Source organism: Abrus precatorius, unplaced genomic scaffold (genome assembly GCF_003935025.1).
Source record: "Abrus precatorius isolate BTA unplaced genomic scaffold, Abrus_2018 Scaffold6, whole genome shotgun sequence".
NCBI lineage: Eukaryota > Viridiplantae > Streptophyta > Magnoliopsida > Fabales > Fabaceae > Abrus > Abrus precatorius.
This window is the reverse complement of record NW_020874406.1, coordinates 14,138,923-14,161,019: the sequence shown is the minus strand read 5'-3', so window position 1 is coordinate 14,161,019 and position 22,097 is coordinate 14,138,923. Positions and strand designations below refer to the sequence as shown.

Sequence of the window (22,097 nt, the reverse complement as noted above, 5' to 3'; positions counted from 1 at the left end):
AAAGTGAAGGAGAAACAACGAAGGAAGAAAAATGAGTATTCTGGGATTTTTCTGGGAGCATGAAGAAGGAGTGGTATGAGTGAATGAAAAAATATTTGAGTGTAAAATATTTAAATTCAAAAAAAATATTTGAAAGATGGTTAGAGATATTACGTGTCATTCAAGTCAGTATATTTTTTAAAGCATCCGTAATTTAAATGTAAATGTTTTCATTTTTATATTTTAATTAAAATTTGAATTTGATTATAAATTTGTTATAAATATTTATGATAATGTAATAACTAGTAAGTAAGTAAAAAAATAAATATATATTTATGGTATTGTAATTAATTGGTATTATTGTATTTGTGTTGATAAATAAATTTGGAGGAAAAATAATTAAAAATATTTAATATAAAAATATAAAAGTTTGAAAAAGAAATTTTTTTAAAATCAGAATAATAATTAAATTTGTATTAAATTAATTTATATTAAATTTTGTAATTTCTATTTTTGTCATTTATTAACATATTGTAATTCATATTAACGTGTTATTAATTATTTTTAAAACATAGTTTAGAATATTTGGGATAATTAGTTAATAAATATAATAATTTATAATATGTATTCCTAAAATTTAGTTATTTGATTTTACTAACATAATATTTTGTTGTGTTTAATTTTTAGAAAAATAACATAACATTTTAAAATGTTTATGGTAATATAATAATTAATGAGTAAATATAAAGCACTAAACATTCATTTATGATATTGTAATTAATTGTTATTATTGTATTTATTTTGATAATTTTGGGGGGTAAATAATGTTAAGTAATAATTGAAAATATTTAATATAAAAAATAGAAAAGTTTGAAAAAGAAAATTTTTTAAAATCAGAATAATAACTAAATTCGTATTAAATTAATTTATATTAAATTTTATAATTTATTTTTTTGTCATTTATTAACATATTGTAATTCATATTAAAGTGTTATTAATTATTTTCCATATAAATTTTAGAACATTTGAGGTAATTAGTTAGTAAATATAATAAATTACAATATGTATTTTTAAAATGCTATTATTTAATTTTATTAACATAACATTCTGGTAGTAAGTTAGTAAATATCATAATTTATAATTTATTTTATTGCTTGTTTATAAATTTCACCTAAATTATTTGTGATGATTAATATTATTTTTTTTATAATAGAAAATGAGACTATTACAGTCCCGTTATTTATCCATAATGTCACTTAGAGAAGAAATAAATGAAATTTTACGTTATGCTAGGTTTCATCAGATTTCTAAAATTTGTCATATGCAAATCAACTGTCCTTTGATTAATGCACTTATCAAACGATGGAGACCTAAAACACACATTTTATTTACTTTCTGAAGAATGCACAATTAAATTAGAAGATATTTTTATATTACTTGGACTACGGATTGATGGTTTACCAGTGATTGGGTCAACTAATCCATTTTTTGCAGTGGTTCAAAACATGTGTGATGAGTTATTAGGTGGTCAACTGTCAATGAATGATATTGAAGGATCAGAAATTAAATTAAAGTGGCTTACACAATATCTTGGTTGGCTTCCTGTTAATTCTAACATTAGAAGATCACAATATGCACGCGAATATATACTTTGTTTGTTGGGACATGTTTTAATGCCAAATAAAAGCAATTCAGTGGTACATACAAAATTCTTGCAGTTACTGGTACATGTAAATGAAATTTGAAATTATAGTTGAAGTTCGACATGCCTTTGTTTCTTTATAAAGGCTTAGATTATGGTTCACGACTTGATGCCAAGGAAATTTGTGGGTACGTAATATTGTTGCAAGTATGGACCTCGTACCGATTAACGTGGTTGGCACTAATCCCTGGTAAACTAATAGTATTTTCACTTGTTCTGAGATAGAGAAATATACGATATCCAGCAAACTCACCATTTAAGAATGTTGGAAGTATTAGATTAGCACTGGATCAAATGGGTGTTCATGAGGTATATTCATATAACGTTATTGTCATTATTAACATATTTAATTTTTGTATTTGTCATATTATAACATTAATATTTGCTTATTTAATACAATTTCTATGGCGACCATATAAGGATGATGATATTGATGCTTTAATTTCAGATGACATGAGAAGAGAACGTTTTGTATGGTCAACTATGAACCCTTTGATTTATTTTGAAGTTATAAAGTGGAACACAGCTGATCGTGTCAAGCGACAATTTGTATTTGCCCAACCTATTCCTCGACCATTTGAAAATTTGAAAGCGGTTCATAACAAAGATTTACGAGGCATAAAAGAACCAAAGAACTAGAGAATCATTTATGATTATTGGGTCATAATGTGGGAGCATCGGTATCAGCGTATCTTACACAGATTGCCAGTTAATAACTATTATTCTTCTTATGAATATTGGACATGGTACACAATTTATGCAGCAAATTGGTTATGATTATGTCCACAGAGGGAGCAACCATCACCTGAACAGCAGCTATTCCCTGACGAGCTACTACTTTCTCATCTTGAGGAAATTCCCATGGATACATCACCGATACAACATCAAAATATGCCACCATCTGCAGTTCAACCGAATCATGAATATTATTGGTCACTAGAAACGAACCAGTGGTATTCATTTCAATGGGATGACGAACCCTTACCTCAACAAAAATGATGGATGTCTGTAGATATAAGGAATAGTCGAGATGGATCAAGAAGCAGAGAATTTCGAGGTAGGAGGTATGTTAATTGTAATAGTGTAACTGTGATATCTGGTCAATTTATGTACACATATGACTTTGGAGTTGATGAAGGTCAAAGTTCCCAATGCAATCGTCCTTGTAGCTTTGACTTAAACGAGGTCACAACTGTAGAAGAAGCACCAATAAATGAGAAGGATGTGTATCGACCACAACCACTGATAGTAGAGTATGAGGTTGTATCTCAAGGAATATTCTCACCAGGTGATGAATGGTCTTTGCCACTAATGTCATGGGATGTCAAACAACAAGATAGCACATTCAGCCAAACATAAGGTTATGAGTAGGAGGAGGAGCAGGGTGTGAATGATGATGTAGACAAAAGAGGAAGACGTAGAGGATTTTTTTCACATTTATTATGTCCCTTTGTTCAACTTCCTGATAGATATAATCTGTCACTAATCAAGAAGAAAAAGGGCAAAAGAGGATAGTCATGTTGTTATTGTTTGCTTACTTTATTATATAATGTAAGAGTTATATAATAGGATTTTAGTCATGTTATCTGTTCTTTTATTTTGTTTAATTAGTTCACGTCGTTATGTAATGGGATTTTTAATCAATTATTTTAATTTGTTTGGTTATGTTTATTATAATTGTTATTAATTAGTTAGTAATTAAATATGTGTTATGTTATTTGTTATATGTTATTAATTTAAATTTTAATTAATTCATGAAATTAAAATATAATAAGAACCAAAAATTTACTAATTCAAACAACATTTATTATAATATCACAAGACATAAGTAAATATTTTGAACAACCAAAAACACTATGAAATTAAAAACAATTACATCAAAATAGGCAGTTCAACACACTACATCATCACAACTACACATCATGAACTTGGTCCTGGAGCATAAGCACATTGCCTTCGAGTGTGGTTCTTTACTCGACAAAGACTACATCGTTTTGGCCTTCTCATTTCACGCATATCCATTTCATTAAGAAAGTGGGTTGATGTAGGATGCCTTTAATTGTGCACTTTTAAGTTTGGATTAGGACAAAGTTTTGGTCCTCTATAGCAACATCATGTGCTTTCATTCCCAATTACTGCAAACTCCTTCTTATAAACCTTGAGCAAACTTCCTTGATCTTATAGACATTATCAACATAACCACGCCAATCAATGTTTTTACTACAACATGCAACAATTACGTAACGACATGGATATCTATTAGTATGCATATCACCACAGTTACAGTACCTTCATCTGAGATCAATTCTATATTTTTGGATGTTTGATAACTCCTGAACATGGAAACTCTCATTTCGTCTATCAAATTGAGTTACACATAAGTTTCTTATACCTAACTCATTTGATTGTAATCGAGTTGTCACATTCAGAGAAAATATGTCCAGCCTTTCTTTGTGCATATGCTTGACTCCTTTTATGAGCAAATAACTCAGCCAATTGAAAGTAAGTTGCTCTTAACGACAGTGATTAGAAGATTTTGAGCACTTCTAACACTGAATTAATGCACTCAACCATATTTGTGGTTATGTGAACCCACCTATAGCCTCTATCAAATGCTAGAACCCACTTCTCATAGGAACTTTCATCAACCCAGTTTGAGTAGACCTCTCCACATTCTCGTAATCTGTCATAATGAATATTGAATTCACGTTCAGTTCTTAAATAACCTTCAAAAATTAACATGATTCATATTAATTAATTTAAAATATATATTAATTCAAATAACATTTTTATTTAAAACATATCAACGTCGTGATACATACCCATGCAAACGACAAGTTTATGCAAGTATGGAGCCTTGAATCTTCGTAAAAAATTTACTGCAATATGACGAATACAATACATGTGAAAGGCTTTCGGTAGTTCCCACTCTCCATTGCTTCTTTTTATTACTGCATTAATTGACTTATGTCGATCTAAAATTATACCAATGTTATCTTGGGTGACAACATGTTTGCATAAATTATCAAGGAAAAAAAACCAGGCATCCAAAGTCTCCCCCTCAACAATAGCAAAAATAATTGGCAAAATATTCTGATTATCATCTTATGCAACAGCCACTAAGAGAATATGTTCAATCAACTTGCACAAGTGGTTTGCAGTGTCTAAATGCTCTAATACAAGGACCAAAAGTTCAGAATACTCGACAAATCTTTGTATTTTCCATATTAATATGTTCCATCAACTTACACAAGTGGTTTGCAGTATCTAAATGCTCTAATACAAGGACCAAAAGTTCAAAATACTCGACAAAATATTTTAACATTGGGAACTAACTCATTCGCACAGTAGGCATCGACAACATTCAACTGAACAACGAAACCTCAAACACTGTCACACATCGCTAAACACCATTGTAGCACAGCTTCAAATAAGGCTTTTCATTGACCATAAACTTTTTCAATTACCTTTTGTTTTCCAATCCATGCTTTTCGATATGTTGTTGTGTAGCTATATTGAGACTGAATTTCACCAATAACGAGTTTTATCTTAAAGGAAGGATCACACTCAACAATTGTGTCTAAATCTAATTTAGTATGATCCTGAGAAATCCTTCCTCTTGTTCATGTGTGTGGGTCGTTGTACCTTCTAATCTCTCAAATAAACTCGTTCCTTCTAAAACTAGCACGAAGAAGTCATCCATAATCTATTCCATACCTCACACATTTACAATAAAACATATTTGGTTCTGACTCAACCACTTTGTAGTCCACTCTGTTTGCATTACTATAACAGTTAAATGTTTGTATAACAATATCTCTATCATTAAATTACTTTTCAACATACAAGTCTCTATTTACAATAGAAAAATTGATGAAATGCGAACATAAATATAATAAATTAAAAAACTATAATTTAATTCATCAACAACATTTTAAAAAATAAGATATACTTAAATTTGCATACTCTGAAAACTCAGTTGCGTGCATAACATTAAGATTTAACAAACATATGAAAGGTGACTCCCCATATGGATGTTGACCAATCATTGTGTTTGACAAATGGACCTGATCATGACCATCGTCATCCAAATCTTCATCTTCACTCAACTCATCGCTTCCATATTCCCCTTTAGAGTTAGAGTCACCACTTTCATTGTTAGCATTTATCCATTCTACATCTTTGTTTGGTACACTGCTTGCATATGCTTCCTTAGCATCTTTTTCATCAATGTTAACTAGAATGTCTTTGAAAAAATATATATAACTCAATGGCAGGAGTCGGCGGATAATGCTGTTGATATATTTGAAACATTTGTAGAATATTAGCATCATTCGTTATTGAAAGTATCTGATATTGTATGAAACCTTCAAATATTGATATTAGACACTTATAAACAATACTTTCCAGTGCCTTTGGAAACTTCAATACAATATTTTAGTAAGCCAATGCTGCAATTCTCCAAATAATACATTCTCTCTCATATACACACGGTCTTTCACACCTGAATAACACACATTCACAAGTATTTGTAATAATCTTACCATTATAATAAATCAATAAACACTCATTTTTTTTTTATAATAAATTTACTTTCTCTATCTAAAATGTTTCCTCTTCGCTCATTTTATATCTAAAATCTTACTTTTACAATTTACAAAGAAAAAAGAGTTCGGTATTTATAGACAAATATCATAAAAGTTGTCATTGATAATTTTTAAATTTTTTATTATTATTTAATATCATCCAAAAGTCGTTAATAGTATTTTTTATTTACTTTTAATTTTTTGGATCCCAAAAATAGTCACTAACAATTTTATGTACTTTTTTAATTTTTTAAATATTTAAAACTCACCAATGAGAATATATATATATATATATATATATATATATATATTAATTTTTAAAATTTTAAATATCGTCATTTATGATTTTATAAATATATAATATTTTTTTTAAATATCGTCATTGACAAATTTTTTATCATTGACAAATTTTTCATTTGATTTGATATTTTATAATTAAAAAACGTCATTAACGAGATTTTATAAAATCCCTTATTCGTGTTATAAATCAAAAAATCTCATTTTTTTTATATTATTAAAAAATACCATATTAAAAAAAAAGAGCCCATTCTTATTAGCATTTTCTTTTGTTTATTTATTCTTTGTTTAAAAAAATGCTCCCCACCACTAGTTTCTATGGCCTAAGGCTGAACACCACACACCCCTATCTCCATGACTGTACTGTGTATAGCGTGGCTACTATCAGTCACAACTGAACTGAACATAACATCCATGGCTACAACAATCTCGTCCTTTGTCTTTCTAAAATCCAATACCTCAACGCCTTGTCACAGCAAAACGCTGTTCACGCGCAATGCTTTGTTGGGGTATGGAATTGGAGGACACAGAACATACAAACCCATAAAGGCTCAATCCGATGATGTCCGAAAGGAACATGTCGTGATCGTGGGTGCTGGGATCGCAGGCCTTGCTACTGCTCTGTCCCTTCACAGGTTGCAACTCCTCAATCTTTAAAGCCATGCTATTTATTTATTCACTGTGATTTTCTTGCATTCATTGATACACGCATGTGTTGAATGGTTAGGCTTGGAGTTCGGTCCCTGGTGCTGGAGCAAGCAGAGTCCCTTCGAACAGGTGGTACCTCACTCACCCTTTTCAAAAACGGTTGGAGGGTACTCGATTCAATTGGAGTAGCAAATGATCTCAGAACTCAATTCTTAGAAATTCAAGGGTATATTCATACATGCATACACGAACCCATTTGAAAAAATTCATCCTTCGCTTAATGCTGAGCTTGAGCTGGTTCATAATATCAGTTGTGCAGGATGGTTGTGAAGTCCGAGGATGGGAGGGAACTACGAGCCTTTAATTTCAAAGAAGAGGATCAAAGGTATGTTCTATGGTGTGGATTTTAATTTTATTATCATTATTTTTGACATTGTCAACATACATTAGTTACGATTTATTGAGGTTGAATGTTAATTTATCAAATGCATAAGGGCTATCCTGCAGCCAAGAGGTGCGTGCTGTGGAGAGGAGAGTACTTTTGGAAACCTTGGCAGATCAATTACCTCGAGATACAATTCAATATTCTTCACAATTGGAAAGGATTGAATCAAGTCCAAACGGTGATACCTTGTTGCAACTTGTTGATGGGTCTAAGCTGCTTGCAAAGGTTAGTCATTGTGATCTTATTAGCTTTTAGCTAAAAACTTTCTAGTTGCATGCATTAAGCGTCATTCATCACTAGTTCAGTTTCATGAAATACAATATATTTAGTTAATCACGCGATTGGCTGTAATTGAAATCTTAGTGTGTGTTTAGAAGCTCTTGATAATCACACTAAACCTTGTTTTAACATGAAAGTTATAACTTCTGGCATTAAAATGAATTCACATTTGAGTAAATTTAACTCCAATCAAACACGCCATTAGTCTTATAGTAAGAACCTACTGAATGTTGGAACGAAGTGTCGACAGATTAATTTAATCTCAAGATAGATTGTGATAGGGTGTGATGGGATTCGATCGCCAATAGCTAAGTGGATGGGGTTTGCCGAGCCCAAGTTCGTTGGTCATTGTGCTTTCCGTGGTCTTGCTTCATATCCAGATGGACAACCTTATGGACCAAGAGTGAATTATATTTATGGAAGAGGGTTGCGGGCTGGCTTTGTTCCTGTTTCTCCAACCAAAGTTTACTGGTTCATCTGCTTCAATGCTCCATCTCCAGGTTCGTAATATAAACAATATACATGGTTACTTGAGGGACTGTTTGTTTTGATTTTTTATTTTTTTTTCATTTTTCATTTTCATTTTTTATTACAAAATTGCTACCTTAATTTCATTCTTATTTCAAAGATTTGTATAGAAAACCGTAAAAACAAAAAAGAAGATATTTTCAGTATTTCTTGTACAAATATTTAAAAATAAGAAATAAAATAAAAACTATTTAACAGTCTTGTAATGTAAACTTAAGATAAAAAATGAAAACAAAAAACATTTTTTGAAACCAAAACAGCCTCTAAATCACTGAGCCTATAGTTGCAGTTTCAACTTAATTTATTATGTATGTCATCTTCTATTTTTGTCATGAAAAATGATTATGTATGTTCAATGGCAGGTCCAAAAATAACTGATCCATTGGTGCTGAAGAAGCAAGCTAAGGAACTAGTGAAAAATTGGCCTTCAGAGTTATTAAACATAATGGATTCTACACCAGATGACACGGTCATTAAGACCCCATTGGTGGATCGGTGGCTTTGGCCAGCCATAAGTCCAACTGCTGCTTCTGGTAGAGTTGTATTGGTTGGGGATGCGTGGCACCCAATGACTCCAAATCTTGGCCAAGGAGCTTGTTGTGCACTAGAAGATGCAGTGGTTATAGCTAAAAAGCTTGCTAGAGCCATCAAATCTGAAGACCCATCTGTCGAAGGAGCTTTCAGATCATATGGCACTGAAAGATGGCCCCGTGTATTCCCACTAACTATACGTGCAAATCTTGTGGGTTCCATTTTGCAGTGGGAGAATCCATTGGTTTGTTCTGTTAGGAACAACATTGTCATACCTAAGCTAGTCAGGCTAGGACCATTGTTGGAGCATACAAATTTCACTTGTGAGAATCTATCATAAAGAACAGTAGTGGCAAGCACAGCGCAGATGGAGGCAGCAGAATATATATATTGATTTAATCAGTGTAAAGAAAAATGCTTATGTTCATTATTACAGTAATTTATAAAGCAAGTATTGAAAATTCCATTTTAAACAAGTAAAAGCAGTACATCTATATCAACTTTTCTCTTTTGTGAACCTAATAATGATTGGCTTGGCGAAATTACCTAGTGTACTTTTACCTATTATTAGAGATTAAAAGTTGAATCGCTTTGGTTAGTGTAAGTCTGTTACCATACCAGGAAGCAGTAACGTTACCAACAAATGCAATAAAACAACTAAGTTGTTATACAATCAAAATTGAAGAGGGCTTCTGATTTCTGAATCAACAGTAATACACCGCCTCATAAAATTTCTAAGATTCCAGTGCTAGTAGGTACACCACTATTTTCTTTCTATCCTTTTGTTTGTTTAGCATTAAATTGGTTCATCTGAACTACAATAAAAAGTGAATCACAAAACAAAAGAGTTGGTTTTGTCTTCTTCACTCAAACTTGCAGAGAAGAAAAGGTCAAAATATAGCATACGCTGACCTCCATGTTGAAGCTTAGGCTGAAATAGTTCATCCATCAAATTATGCAATCTGTAAAAAAATAGAGCAGTTAACAACTCTGATTGTATAAAATTGCAAAAATAGGAGAAAAAAAGCGGAACCTTTAAGATGGAAGTACTGTTGGGTGTAGAAGAGAAGAACCAAAGGATGATAGCGCAGAGAAGAACGAGAAGAGGGATGAGATGAACAGCGTTGTGGGCTGATCTGAGACGAGAGAGGTCTCTCTGGGCAACGTGGGAGAGGGGATCGTATGTGGGTAGGTGTTGGTCATGGTCATGGTCATGGTCGGTGTCCATGTCCTGCGCTAAGGATGTTTTCTTAACACTCGACCACCTCTGCATAATCATATGTTGTGCCGCTAAGGAGACAAAGAAAGATAAGAAGAGAATAGGAATTAGGAATTATGCAAATAGTGTGTATGTATTAAGAACTCCTTCCCAATCACTCAAACTACACACTTTCTTTTCTCCTTCCTATATCGCTTTCCTCCCAGTTTTTTATATTACCATTTTCAAGGTGCCCGCAGGCCATATTTTCTGCCATAAATTCTACAAATTTCAACACTCTTTTAATAAGAAGAAAAAAAAATTGAAATAAGGTGATTCGCGTGATAGAATAATAATAATAACAATTGGTGTTGGAAAAAATATAGAGAAGACGTGTTATACAAATAATCTGAATTTTTTAGTACCGTCTAAATTATATTTTGGAGAATCTCGTTTTTTTAAATAGGATTCATCCGAAATTTGATAATTAGGTTTAAAATTTAATACTTGTTCTTTTTCATTTTTTGAATATGCAGTAATGGTGTTGTTATGTGGGTGACAAAGAGAGGTTTATGACATGGCATTGTTTATGGATATCTATTGTTGACTTTATTTTTAAAATTCATAGACCAAATTCGCGATTTAATATTTATTTTCTCCTTCTCCGTTAACTGAACAAAAAAAAAAAACCTCCATTTCCTTTCTTCTAATGAGATAAGAATTTACCTTTTTCATTTGTCCATGAAAACAATAATCTTGCCTTAATACACTATTAAAGATATTTATCAACAAGAACGTGGTTGTACCAATTAGTAAAATAAATTTGAAATACATACCGAAAATATGTTTGTAATTTCTTTTTGCTGTCTAACTACAGGTTTTTTTTTATTAAGATAATATTTTTTACTAAATATTTAATACAACTTTAAAACAAAACCAAGCCACCCATTGATGCTCACGTAATTTATCGAGAATACAACCACGTAACCTAAAGGAACTGAGAAACAGACGGGTGTGATGGGAAGTGAATGCCCTCTCTCACTCGTTCCATCAACTTTCTCCAATCATCTTTTCCACGTTCGCACGCCAATATCTCCAATTAGTGCACTCTCCACAGCCACTCACCCATCACAAATCTGCTTGTGCTCCTCGTCTTCAACTTCCACACGAGTTTGTGCAGTGGACAATCATTTTCGTCGGTGCCTCCGTTTTTTCTTCATATTTTACACATGTAGAAAATTAAAAAACAAAAAAAAAAATTCCGTTGCCGGGACTTGAACCGAGGTCTTTCGGGTGAGAGCCGAATATCCTAACCAACTAGACTACAACAGAGACATTAGCTTCTTGCAAATAAATCTTATTAGCCTTTAAATTGTGTAAACGAAGTTGTGAAGAGGAGTAGGAAGTAGTTATGAATGGCTTTGGTCTCTAATTTGAGAATAAACTTGGAAGGGAACAAAGAGAAAAGTTTGACATTCTTAACTTGGTATGGTATGAACAGAAAAGAATTATTTTCTGCATCATACATGAAGCGACCTTGTAGCTTGAGAAATTGGGAAGTGAGTAAAAATAAAGCACAAGAAAAAAAGATGAGAAAAAAGATATTCACATTTGAGTTGCATTAAGATGGACTAGGCAAACAATTAGACATAGACATAGATCCCTGTCTAGTAAGATTGACAGTCAAGGCCTTGGCCTTGCTAGTATACAACTTCTTTACATTAGAACTCTGATCTTGCATTAACCTTGCCAAACTCCTCTTGGCGTTTGCCCTGAAGGGACAATTAGAGGCCAAAAACCCATCCACCAAATGCAAGTAAGCCTCCAAGTCATGGCAACATGCCATGTCAGCATCGGGCTTCAAATAGGGCGACATCTTGGTGTGCACGCGCAGCTCAGTTCCCACGTGCGAGTAAGCCAACGGCGTGTTCTCTTCCAACATGTCCATCATTTTAGAGTTCCTTATTTTTTGTTCAAGCTCTTCGCTCACAAAGATTCCAGGGACCCTAGTGATCACGTCTTGAGAGTTCACTATTCTAAGTACTTTCACGTTTTTCGCGGTAACACGGTCGCCAAAGGCCTTGTTACCCACCCGAGGCCCACCAAAGGAAAAAACTGCCACGGGTGGCATATCTGGGCAGCACGTGCTAATTTCATCGGCCACCAACAAGGCTAGTGTCGCACCTAGGCTATGCCCCGTCACAGTTATGCTTAGCTCTTCGCCTTTGTAAAGATCAACCAGCCGTTTCACTTCTTCCACCACCGACTCGGCCAGGCTCGCCACGTGAGCCCCCCTTGTCTTGTACAAGCTCATGAACCCGCATTCCACTTTGGCCTTTCCTTGGGCTTGGCCTTGGGCTTCTGAATCGTTACTGTCTTCTCCAGGCATGTCAGTTAATTGGGCCCTAAGATTCTCTGCCCATTCGAGACACGTGGAGGTTCCGCGGAGAGAGATCACGATGTCTCTCCGTCCCAACCGTGCGATCTCTCTTCTGTCTTCGCATACGGCGACGTACCCGACCCAGCTTGATCGCTGGGTCATCCATCCGAGGTCCGGTGCCACGTCATCGACCCATTTGGGTAAACCGATGGATGACGTGGCATAGAGGCTCTTTGTCATTCTGTAAGACCTGTCTGGTAACGCCACGTGCCGAGGTTGTGGTGGCTCTTCCGTTGACATGGCGGGGTCGGAGTGAAAGGCTTGATACGCGGCTTGCACGAATTCGCCGTAGCGAACGACCTCTCGCCGGAGATTCTCGTCGAGAGGGTCCAACATCCCTTTCCAGTCGTCGCTGCCGTGATACTCTCTCCACCGGCGGCCTAGGATGTTCCTCGGAGAATACTCCCCCGTCTTGGAAAGCAACCGCTGGAGGCGCTTGAGGTGGCGCGGGGACATTTCCTCCGTTGCTTTCATCTCCGGCCATAGCCGAGCCAGGTTAAGACCTTCAAGGAAGCTTCTTCCTTTCTTTTCCTTTGAATCGTTGTTGTTGATGGGTTCTTGCGGGTGGTGATAGTGGTGGAGTTGGGTGGGTGCAACCAAAGGCTGTTGATTCTCGAGGAGCTTGTCGAGGTTGGCGAGGTGCAACCGATTTGACTCGGTTGAGATCATGGTGGTAGAGAAGCTTGAGGGTTGTTTCAAGGAAGAAGAAGAAGCTTGGCATCTGAACTTGAAACTGGGGCATCTTATTGCTTGGAACTTGTGGAGGTTGTGAGCTGATACGGTGGAGCTGATCTGCATCATGGTGAATAATTGATGAAGAAGAAGATTGTTGAGGTCGAGGAATGAGGATGAGTTTGGAGAATTATTCACAGGTGAAGAAAGCGTCCTCAAATGCGCTTGAAACCCAAGTATTGAATGGATCAAGTCTTCATGGGGTGTATTTAAAGGGGTGGGGGTCTTTACTACGAAGTTGGTACTTTGCTTAGTTTCCAATTTTGCCATTGATTTTTGTTATAATTACGGAGGGGGGATAGCAATACGTTAACTTTGCTTATTATTTTATTTTTGTCTACAATTTTTTATTGTTGTTTCTTAATAAAATTAAGAAAAGAAAAAAACAAAAAAAAAGGCTTTGCGAAAGGCAGTAACGTGGACCGCGTCTGGGGTTGCGGTGGAGTTTGAGTGTGACCATTGCATTTGCCATTAAAGCCGTCTCATTCCATAAAAGTATGCGACCACAGCGTAACGCTGTCACTCGCTTTTGCTATGAAATGACTGATTTGTCCCTGGGAATCGGGATAGGATAACGGCATCAGAATTGAATTATGTGCTGTTTGACTCGTAATCGTAATCAAAGTTACTATTATTTTTGAAATGTAAATGTTATCTGCATTCCTTTACATAAAATCGAACAACAAAAGAATGATAATTCACAAGAGCATAAACACTGAAGTAAATTTTTTTGCTAAAAGCTGAAAAATAGCAATTAAATATTTTTGGGTTGAGTTAATACAATGAGTTATATTGACTTGATTAATCAATAATATAAACATAAAATATCAAATCTTTTTATTCGTGTCAAAGTGATATTTTCTCCGGTTAATGAAAACGACTCAATAATGCGACTTGGTTTTTACCGTAATTACGAGGAAACTTGATTTAAACATTTCACTTTGACGTTTTAACGTATTTTCGTGAGCTCAAACGCTAAAATGCAACATATAAGTTAGACATTTCATGTTAAGCCAAAAGTTTTGATCCAATGATGTGGTAGTGAAGAGTTTGAACATTGAAAACGTAAGATGATCATAGAACAATTCAAGTCAAATACTTTCGTCAAAGGCCAAAACTCTAACCCAGACACGAATAAAAGCACACCATGTTTCCTTTTGTCATAGCTATGTGTTGGTGGCCTATCCTTACTCATTCAACACCCTCAGAGAGCCAAATATCAAGAAAATTGTTGCATTGCACCCTAAAGCATTTAAGTGTATACGAACATGGCTTGGACTACCTGAGAATGCCGCCGGATGCGCCGTTGAATTCATGGTCCTACATTGGACGTACACCTTGTTTTCTTCTTTCAATTTTATTATATTTTGCTTAATTATTATTATTTTCATTTTATTATTATTATTTTTTATTTTTCTGTTCCAAAGGAAACTTTGCTCCCCCCACACACACATATATATATATATATATATATGCATGCAGCTCAACCATCGGGTAATAGAGACATAAAAGTGAGTAGCAAATCTGACTCAATATCTGAATCCACCATAGTGGGTTGAGTTATTAAAAAACTAACTCATTTTGCCCCCACCAAAGTCATTAATGAATGCATCCAAGGCCATGTTTGTTTCCTAACAAACACATTATTAATTATTAGTTAAATGTATTAAAAATATAAATATATACACAAAATTAGGAGTAAAATTTATGTGATTTTAATAAATATTTAAGATTATATTAAAAGTGTGTTGTTAATATTTTTTGTTTTTAAATTTTATCCACTTTCAATTAATTACAGGCACTATTAATTGTGTTATTCAAACAACTAAAAATGAATATGACATAAATACCATATACAGTTTTTTATTTTTGTTAATTTTATATATATATACATATTTTCTAAACATGTCTAATAAATAAATTAAATAATAGAAACTCACTCTAATAATTTTAAAAACAGCAATACATCATTCGATCTTTTTTCTGCGTTTAAAGGTGTATTGATTAAATTGCAAAATAGATTTCTTGTGTAATTTAACAATGTCAAGAGATAAGAATGTCACTAGAGGGAATCTATCTATATTTATTTTGTAGATTCGCACCATGAAAGGGGTACACTCGGTGAATTATACAAGCCATCTGCATATAATGGTGTATCTACTCCAGCATAGACCAATTAATTGTTCGGTTGGAATAAAATGACATATATGCACGCTCGTTAATGGTTGGATACTAATTATCTATATTTTTCCTTGGTGAATATGACGAGTACACATGTACCAGACAAATCCTTTAATTAAAAATGAGATGTGTATTTGACAGGGATATGAATGAGATGGAACAAGATGAAGATAGGTATTAAGTAACCATTATCTTTATTTATTTATGTATTAAAAATTGTCTCATAGTCACATCGGTGCCATTAAATAAATATTTTTAAAAGTTATTATTATTATTATTATTATATGTGGATATGTATAGATACATTTAAATGCTTATTAAGCAAATTCTAAAGTTTTAAAAAAAATTAATTTAGAGTAATTTATGCATAGAATTATAATTAAAAAAATAAAATATTTAAAATGAAATTTTTTTTACACCCATTGCACCCATAAAAATTTGAAGAGCATGAAGTGCTTCGGCCTTCGGTACAAGCCTTCAAGAACTAGACAATGAAGTGCTGTTACGTGTCAAATTTAAACTGCTCTCTGATGAAGTTTAGCTACTTTATGAATTGCTTGCGAGAAAAGTAATTATTGTTGCAGTTGTTTTTGCTTGGCTAAACTAAATTCATCAAATTTTATAGTATAAAAATTATAAACATAAATATTTATCGTGAGAATTTTTTTATAATAATACGTAGTTTTTAAAATAAATAAAACGTTTTGATTATTATACATTAGAATATAATTTATAATTTTATTTATTTAAAAATAATGTAATATGAATTATAATACTATCTAATTGATTAAATGTTATATTTTTTATGAGGGAATAATATATTAGGTTAATATATATTACAATATCATTCTTTTTTGTAAGCTAAATATAAATCTTGTTGGTTAATGAAATTTACAGCAAAGAAGGATTTTAGCATAATAAAAAAAATCAAGAGATTAATGGTTGACAAATTGATTAAATGTTATATTTTTTTATGAGGGAATAATATATTAGGTTAAATTTAACTTATTTATCAAAGTTTTACATAAAAAAAAACCCTTAAAAATTATAAATATATCAAAATTATTATAAAATGTTTACTATAACAACATGGAACCCTTTAAATATACTTTGAGATTTTATTTATTAAAAAAATACAAAATATTAATATTATATTAAAAGTTTGTCCACGTAATAATCTAAGCTTATGTATAGTATATACTGATTTAAACTAAATATTTGTTTTTTTTCCTTTTTAAAAAGATTATAATTATATGTAAAAAAAGAATCGCAGTAAGCAGACTTTAGAGTTATTGTAAATAACTCGTATCCTTGTAGAAGTAAAGTAATTACAAATGAAAATATCTGCTTTCATGTAAATCAACGATACAATAATATATAATCGTCATTGTTTATATAGATTAACTCTAAGCAAAAAGTAAAAGTATTAACAGGACGATAAGCTTTATAAGAATTTTACTAACCTACCCACTCGCGTAAAAGATTGCATCTTTATTACCTTTCAATTTCATTAACTTGTAAATTAACAATCCCATGTACTATTAAGTATTTTTTAAGTTCCAAACCTCGAATGAAGCAAATACATGTTTCTGTTTCATGATTTCCGATGATTTAACACATTAACAAAACCCAAAATGTAAATAACACACTTATAAGATGCTAAATTGGTGTGATGAATATAATATCCTTCCAACATATCATGCGCCTGTGATGCGACATGCTCCCCGCGTTGTCGCTCCAATTTATCACTCCCAAACTACAGAAACGCCATAAGTTGACTTTTGATTTTTTAATCCAGCGGTTATTCTCCCTCCATTTCACATTACTCATTTCCACACACACACACACTTTGTTTGGTGCATGTTGTGCATGCTTGTTTAGTCTCTTGTATGTTTTATACTTAATTTCTATTAAAATTATTTATTTTATTTTTAATCAAATTTTTTATAAGATATAACTTAGGTAATTTTAACTTTCTTATAAATTAAATAACATTTATTTTATATCATTTTACATGTAAAATAATTATCACTAATTAAAAGTAATTTTTAAGAAAAATCACAACGGTCAATTTTAAAAGAGTGTATATAATAAATTTACAATTGTTGTAATAATTATTTATAATTTTATTTTATTTTATTTTATTAATTAAATATAAACATAAAATAAAATAAATTATATCATGTTATTATCTTATTCTGTTTGCTAAATAAGTAGTTGTGCTAAAAAAAAGTAATTACTTTACTCATGTGAACTTTTTTCTTAATTGATTGGTACTAAGCGAACGTGGAGACACGGTGTTGACATTAAACATAATATTCTCTTCCGCGGCAGATCAATAGTATTATATTTTGTGCTCACCAAACTTTATGAATTATATTAAATTTTGAAGCATGATTAATTGCTTTTTAATACTGAAGCAAGATCACATGCTCACACAAATTGCATATGTTTATTGGTTTATAATTATCCAAGCAAGTCAATATATAAATTTATAATTACGTGTTTTATAATAACTCGGAACAAGCCAAGTGTGTGTCGTTTTTCCTCCATTGACATTTGACTTTTTTATTTCTTTAGTAAAACTAAAAAAATAAAACACTGTGACCGTAGGCGCGTATGTACTTTTTATAAAGCCAAAAGCCTGAGAAACCTGAATGATAGAAATATGCTTTCACTTTTCAGGGTTTTGACTTTTGACTAAGGAGGAAAGGATAGGCCAATGAACTGAAGTCATTTCTGGCACCATTTTAAGTAGGTGGAAAAAGAATAATAATGTTTTTTTCTTATTACTTTGCTTATTATGTAATTTTTTATATAAATTAAATTTTTAGAGTAAGTTGAGATTTTATTATATATATATTTTTTTAAGTATAACTGAAAGATTTTTAAACTTTAGCATCCGTTTTGTACAAATTATGTTAAATCATGTAAATATTTACTCTTTCACTTTTATTTTATTTTCTATAGTAATATTTTATTTTTCTTTTTCCTTTATGTGAACCGATTTTTCTTGTTAAAAAGTTAAATTGCATGTGACAAATAAATGTAAAATATTATTTTAAAATATTTAGAGTGCTTTGATAAAATATATTGTTTAGAATTTATGATAAAATATATATTAACCTTAATATTGTTAATATAATTTTTTTATCTAAAGTTTTAATATAAATTCAACTCAAATTGTAAACTTAAATATGGTAAATAAGTTTAACACTGATTTTTTTTTTATATATATAATAACTCAAACTTGATATTTTGTTTAAGTGATACAGAATCATTTATTACTCGGATCAACTTCTGTTAATTAATATGACATCTTTTTAACTAATATTATTAAAATTGTATGGAATGAATAAAGTAGTTAAAAATAGTAGAAAAATTATTAAAAAATGTAAATTATATTATTTAAGTTTTTATTATTTTAAATTGTTTTCTTTGAATATATTAGTTAAGTTTTTTTTATTATGAATATTTTTGTTTAGATAGAGTAGTTAAATTACTTAAATTTGAAATAATGAAATTTTCACTATATTTGACAAAATTAATTAAAAATGTAAAATTTAAATTATTAAATTAATTATAACTAAATAAAAATATAAATAACAAATAATTCTAAAATTTCACTCTTTTATTAAGATTTATAAATTTTTAATTTGAATCTATTAAAAAATTAAACTAAATTTTTAAAATTTTTAAAATTTAATATTCAAACAACAAAATTAATTCATAAAATTATTTTAAAAAATTATTATTCACTTAAAAAATCTCATCCAAATTCAGTTTAAATAAATCATACAATGTTACTAAAAAATTAAAATAAATTTTTTTATCAGTTTAATATATTCTGGTGATTAATAATAATAATAATAATAACCTAAACGCATGACGCGTGATATGGCAGAAAATTAGAGGTGCTGAGCCGGAAAGGGGCAAAAGGGCCAATGATAACAAAAGCCTTAAGTGATTAATATACCAAAACAGCAACTAAAGTGATATAAACTATCGCTTTGTCGTCACCCAAAAAAGAAACTATCACTTTACTTAATGTGATAATCTCCAATAAAAACTTTACTTTGTTTTTATATGCTTCTACTTTATTTTCAACCAATCATTTATTCAATTATAATTTAGAAAAAAAGGCACACACCTCTGTTTTTATTAATAATTTTATGTCATTAATTTGACAAATCATGTTAAAAAATATATCTCAATTAAATAAAATAAAAGCAATCGTTATATTTATTGTGTTAAATTATTATCTGATTGTTGATAATTTTATTTGTTATTTTTTATGATAATTTGAATAAACCATTGAAAAAAACGATTACTCAATCGTTTTTTTCGTTGTGATTATAGTGGATGAGTGTTACTTCCACTTTGCTATAAAGGAAGATTGGTGTGTGGTAGGGTATAAATATATTTCATTTGAATACCACGTGAAATGGGTGATCTCCATAGTCCATTATCAATTATTCAACGTGAGAATTATGTGCTGATGGAGCACATATCTTTTGTGAGTTGTATATCTTTTTTAAATAAAATGTTGTCTTTAAATTATTCTATTTTGTTAAAAAAATTAGGTTTTGAGAATTTATAATAATTATGTAAATTATTAAATTAATACATTTAAATAAATTTTTTAAGATTTTATGGAAAAAAATATTACTCTACTAATTCAAAATTTTAAATTAAAATGAAAAAAATTGGAATTCTGTTTTTTTGTTGTAATAATTTGTTTGCAGATACAATTGGGAAACTAAACAAAATTTCCCTTTTTTTTATAAACAGACATTAAAAATTGTTTTTAAAATAAAGAATCAAGAAAGGAAACTAAGCAATAATATCTCAAGCTATATATTTATTTTAATAGCCTTTTGTGAAGTATAAGTTAATGCAAAATCTATTTGCCTAACCATTTAATATAACAAACAAGGAGAGTAACTTTTAAGATAAACCAGACAATTTATTTATTTTAATCAAAATATTAAAGTACCTTAATTTTTTCTCAATATTGAAGAAGAGCAACAAAAATATCAAAGCAGTTTATAAAATAGACTAGTCTGTTTAGTTTTTTTTTTTTAAAAAAAAACTAAAATTTTAAGTTTAATTCATGAAAAAGTAGACTCATAGATTAATGGACTAACTTGTTAAAGGTAAATAGTTTGAAAGAAAAATGATGAAAGGGAAAGGGAAAGATAATAAAGTTAAACTATTTTTTTATTTAAATGTTTAATATTGAAAGATGAAGGTGGAGAAAGTTTAATTATTTAAATGATATTATTATTTTTATATATTTTAAAAGATAAATATTTTTTTTAAATTAATATTTTTAATAATTTTTTAAAAAATATTTTTACTTAAAAAACTAATATTATTTTATAAAAAATTAGAATCTTAATCATATGAAAACACAAGAAAATCTTTAAATTAGAAAAACTTAAAAAAATTGTATTTGAACAATTTTTAAGAGTTTAGAAGAACTTTTCCACAGCATTCTATACTTTTTTTTTTAATTAAATAAATTTTAAATAAAACTTAAACTTAGCTAGTCTTCTATTTTCCTCTTTCTAAACATAACTTTAGCCTTAGTGTATTAGTAGAACAATTGACTGAGTTGTCTGAAATAAATAAAAAATTATAAGAAATAATATTTATTTTATAAATAATTATAATTATTTAAATTTTAAAAAGTTAAAATATATGAAATATTTATTATTTTATAAATATTTGCTTTTTGAAATAAAAAATTGTATTTAACTTAGTATATTTTTAATTAAAACATTCACTTGGAATAAATTAAAAAATAAAATAAAATAATGAATATAAAAAAGATTACAAAAATATTCTTATGGAAGCTCTGAAAAAGTTGGAACGTGCACTAAATGAAAAAAATTATTATCTTTAATAACTATGTATTATTAATAAAATATTTGATTTTATTAAATATTATTTTTGTAAGTAACTAATTACGATAAGACATTTGAAAATTTCAATTATGTATATGAATTTAATTAATGAATCTAAGATATGTGTTGTTAATTTCTTTTAAAGATATAATGAGTTAGAATATTTCTTATAATCATATTTTATCTTTAATAAAATGTTAATGCTTAAAAAAAATATCAAACAAAATTTATCAAATATTATCTTATTTAGTATGATATAAATATTGATAAATATGATTTTATTTTTTTTACAAAATGCATTCATATTGACTTAAGATTTAATATAAATTTATTTAGTATTATTTTTTTCACATTATTATAACCTTTTTTAGTCAATATATTTGCATGATAAATTTGGAGTGATTTATGCAATAAAAAATTGTATAAAGTTATGTTTTATTTATTTTTAAATATTCATACATTAATAAAATTCAATTACACGCTAAATATTAAAAGTATTATAGTAATGCACAAAGAATGCACAGAGAAAGAGATGAAGATGCATGTTTGATATTAAATACAACTCAGCATTTCTTCAACTACAAAACAAATAATATTAGAAACAAATGTTTCACTTTCCATAATAAAAAACCCAACCACAAG

At 30.1% G+C, this 22,097-nt stretch overlaps 2 protein-coding genes and 1 non-coding gene across 4 annotated transcripts; 1 reads left to right on the top strand and 2 right to left on the bottom strand.

Moving 5' to 3' along the window:
- The first annotated feature begins 6,856 nt into the window (after positions 1-6,856).
- LOC113868670 (monooxygenase 2) lies at positions 6,857-9,339 on the top strand. Of its 2 annotated transcripts, none has more exons than XM_027504474.1 (6): positions 6,857-7,199; positions 7,292-7,438; positions 7,524-7,597; positions 7,720-7,882; positions 8,208-8,436; positions 8,827-9,339. In XM_027504474.1, exons 3-6 carry the CDS (start codon positions 7,533-7,535, stop codon positions 9,333-9,335), a joined length of 966 nt encoding a protein of 321 aa, XP_027360275.1. In that variant the 5' UTR covers positions 6,857-7,199; positions 7,292-7,438; positions 7,524-7,532; the 3' UTR covers positions 9,336-9,339. The 2 variants fall into 2 exon arrangements, with proteins under 2 accessions (XP_027360275.1, XP_027360274.1); XM_027504473.1 differs by having other exon boundaries at positions 6,889-7,199; positions 7,532-7,597.
- A 1,388-nt stretch (positions 9,340-10,727) lies between these two features.
- Positions 10,728-13,540, bottom strand: LOC113869014 (phospholipase A1-Ibeta2, chloroplastic-like). The gene has a single exon (XM_027505098.1). It carries the CDS (start codon positions 13,432-13,434, stop codon positions 11,815-11,817), a length of 1,620 nt encoding a protein of 539 aa, XP_027360899.1. The 5' UTR covers positions 13,435-13,540; the 3' UTR covers positions 10,728-11,814.
- On the bottom strand, positions 11,453-11,525 carry TRNAE-CUC. The gene has a single exon. It is a non-coding gene; the product is annotated as a tRNA-Glu (tRNA).
- Positions 13,541-22,097: the final 8,557 nt, after the last annotated feature.

Coding starts and splice junctions, on each gene's coding strand:
- LOC113869014 (XM_027505098.1), bottom strand. CDS start 13,434: ATGATGCAGATCAGCTCCACCGTATCAGCTCACAACCTCCACAAGTTC.
- LOC113868670 (XM_027504473.1), top strand. CDS start 6,919: ATGACTGTACTGTGTATAGCGTGGCTACTATCAGTCACAACTGAACTG. Junction 7,200..7,291: donor ACTGCTCTGTCCCTTCACAG/GTTGCAACTCCT, acceptor TTGAATGGTTAG/GCTTGGAGTTCGGTCCCTGG. Junction 8,437..8,826: donor CTTCAATGCTCCATCTCCAG/GTTCGTAATATA, acceptor GTTCAATGGCAG/GTCCAAAAATAACTGATCCA.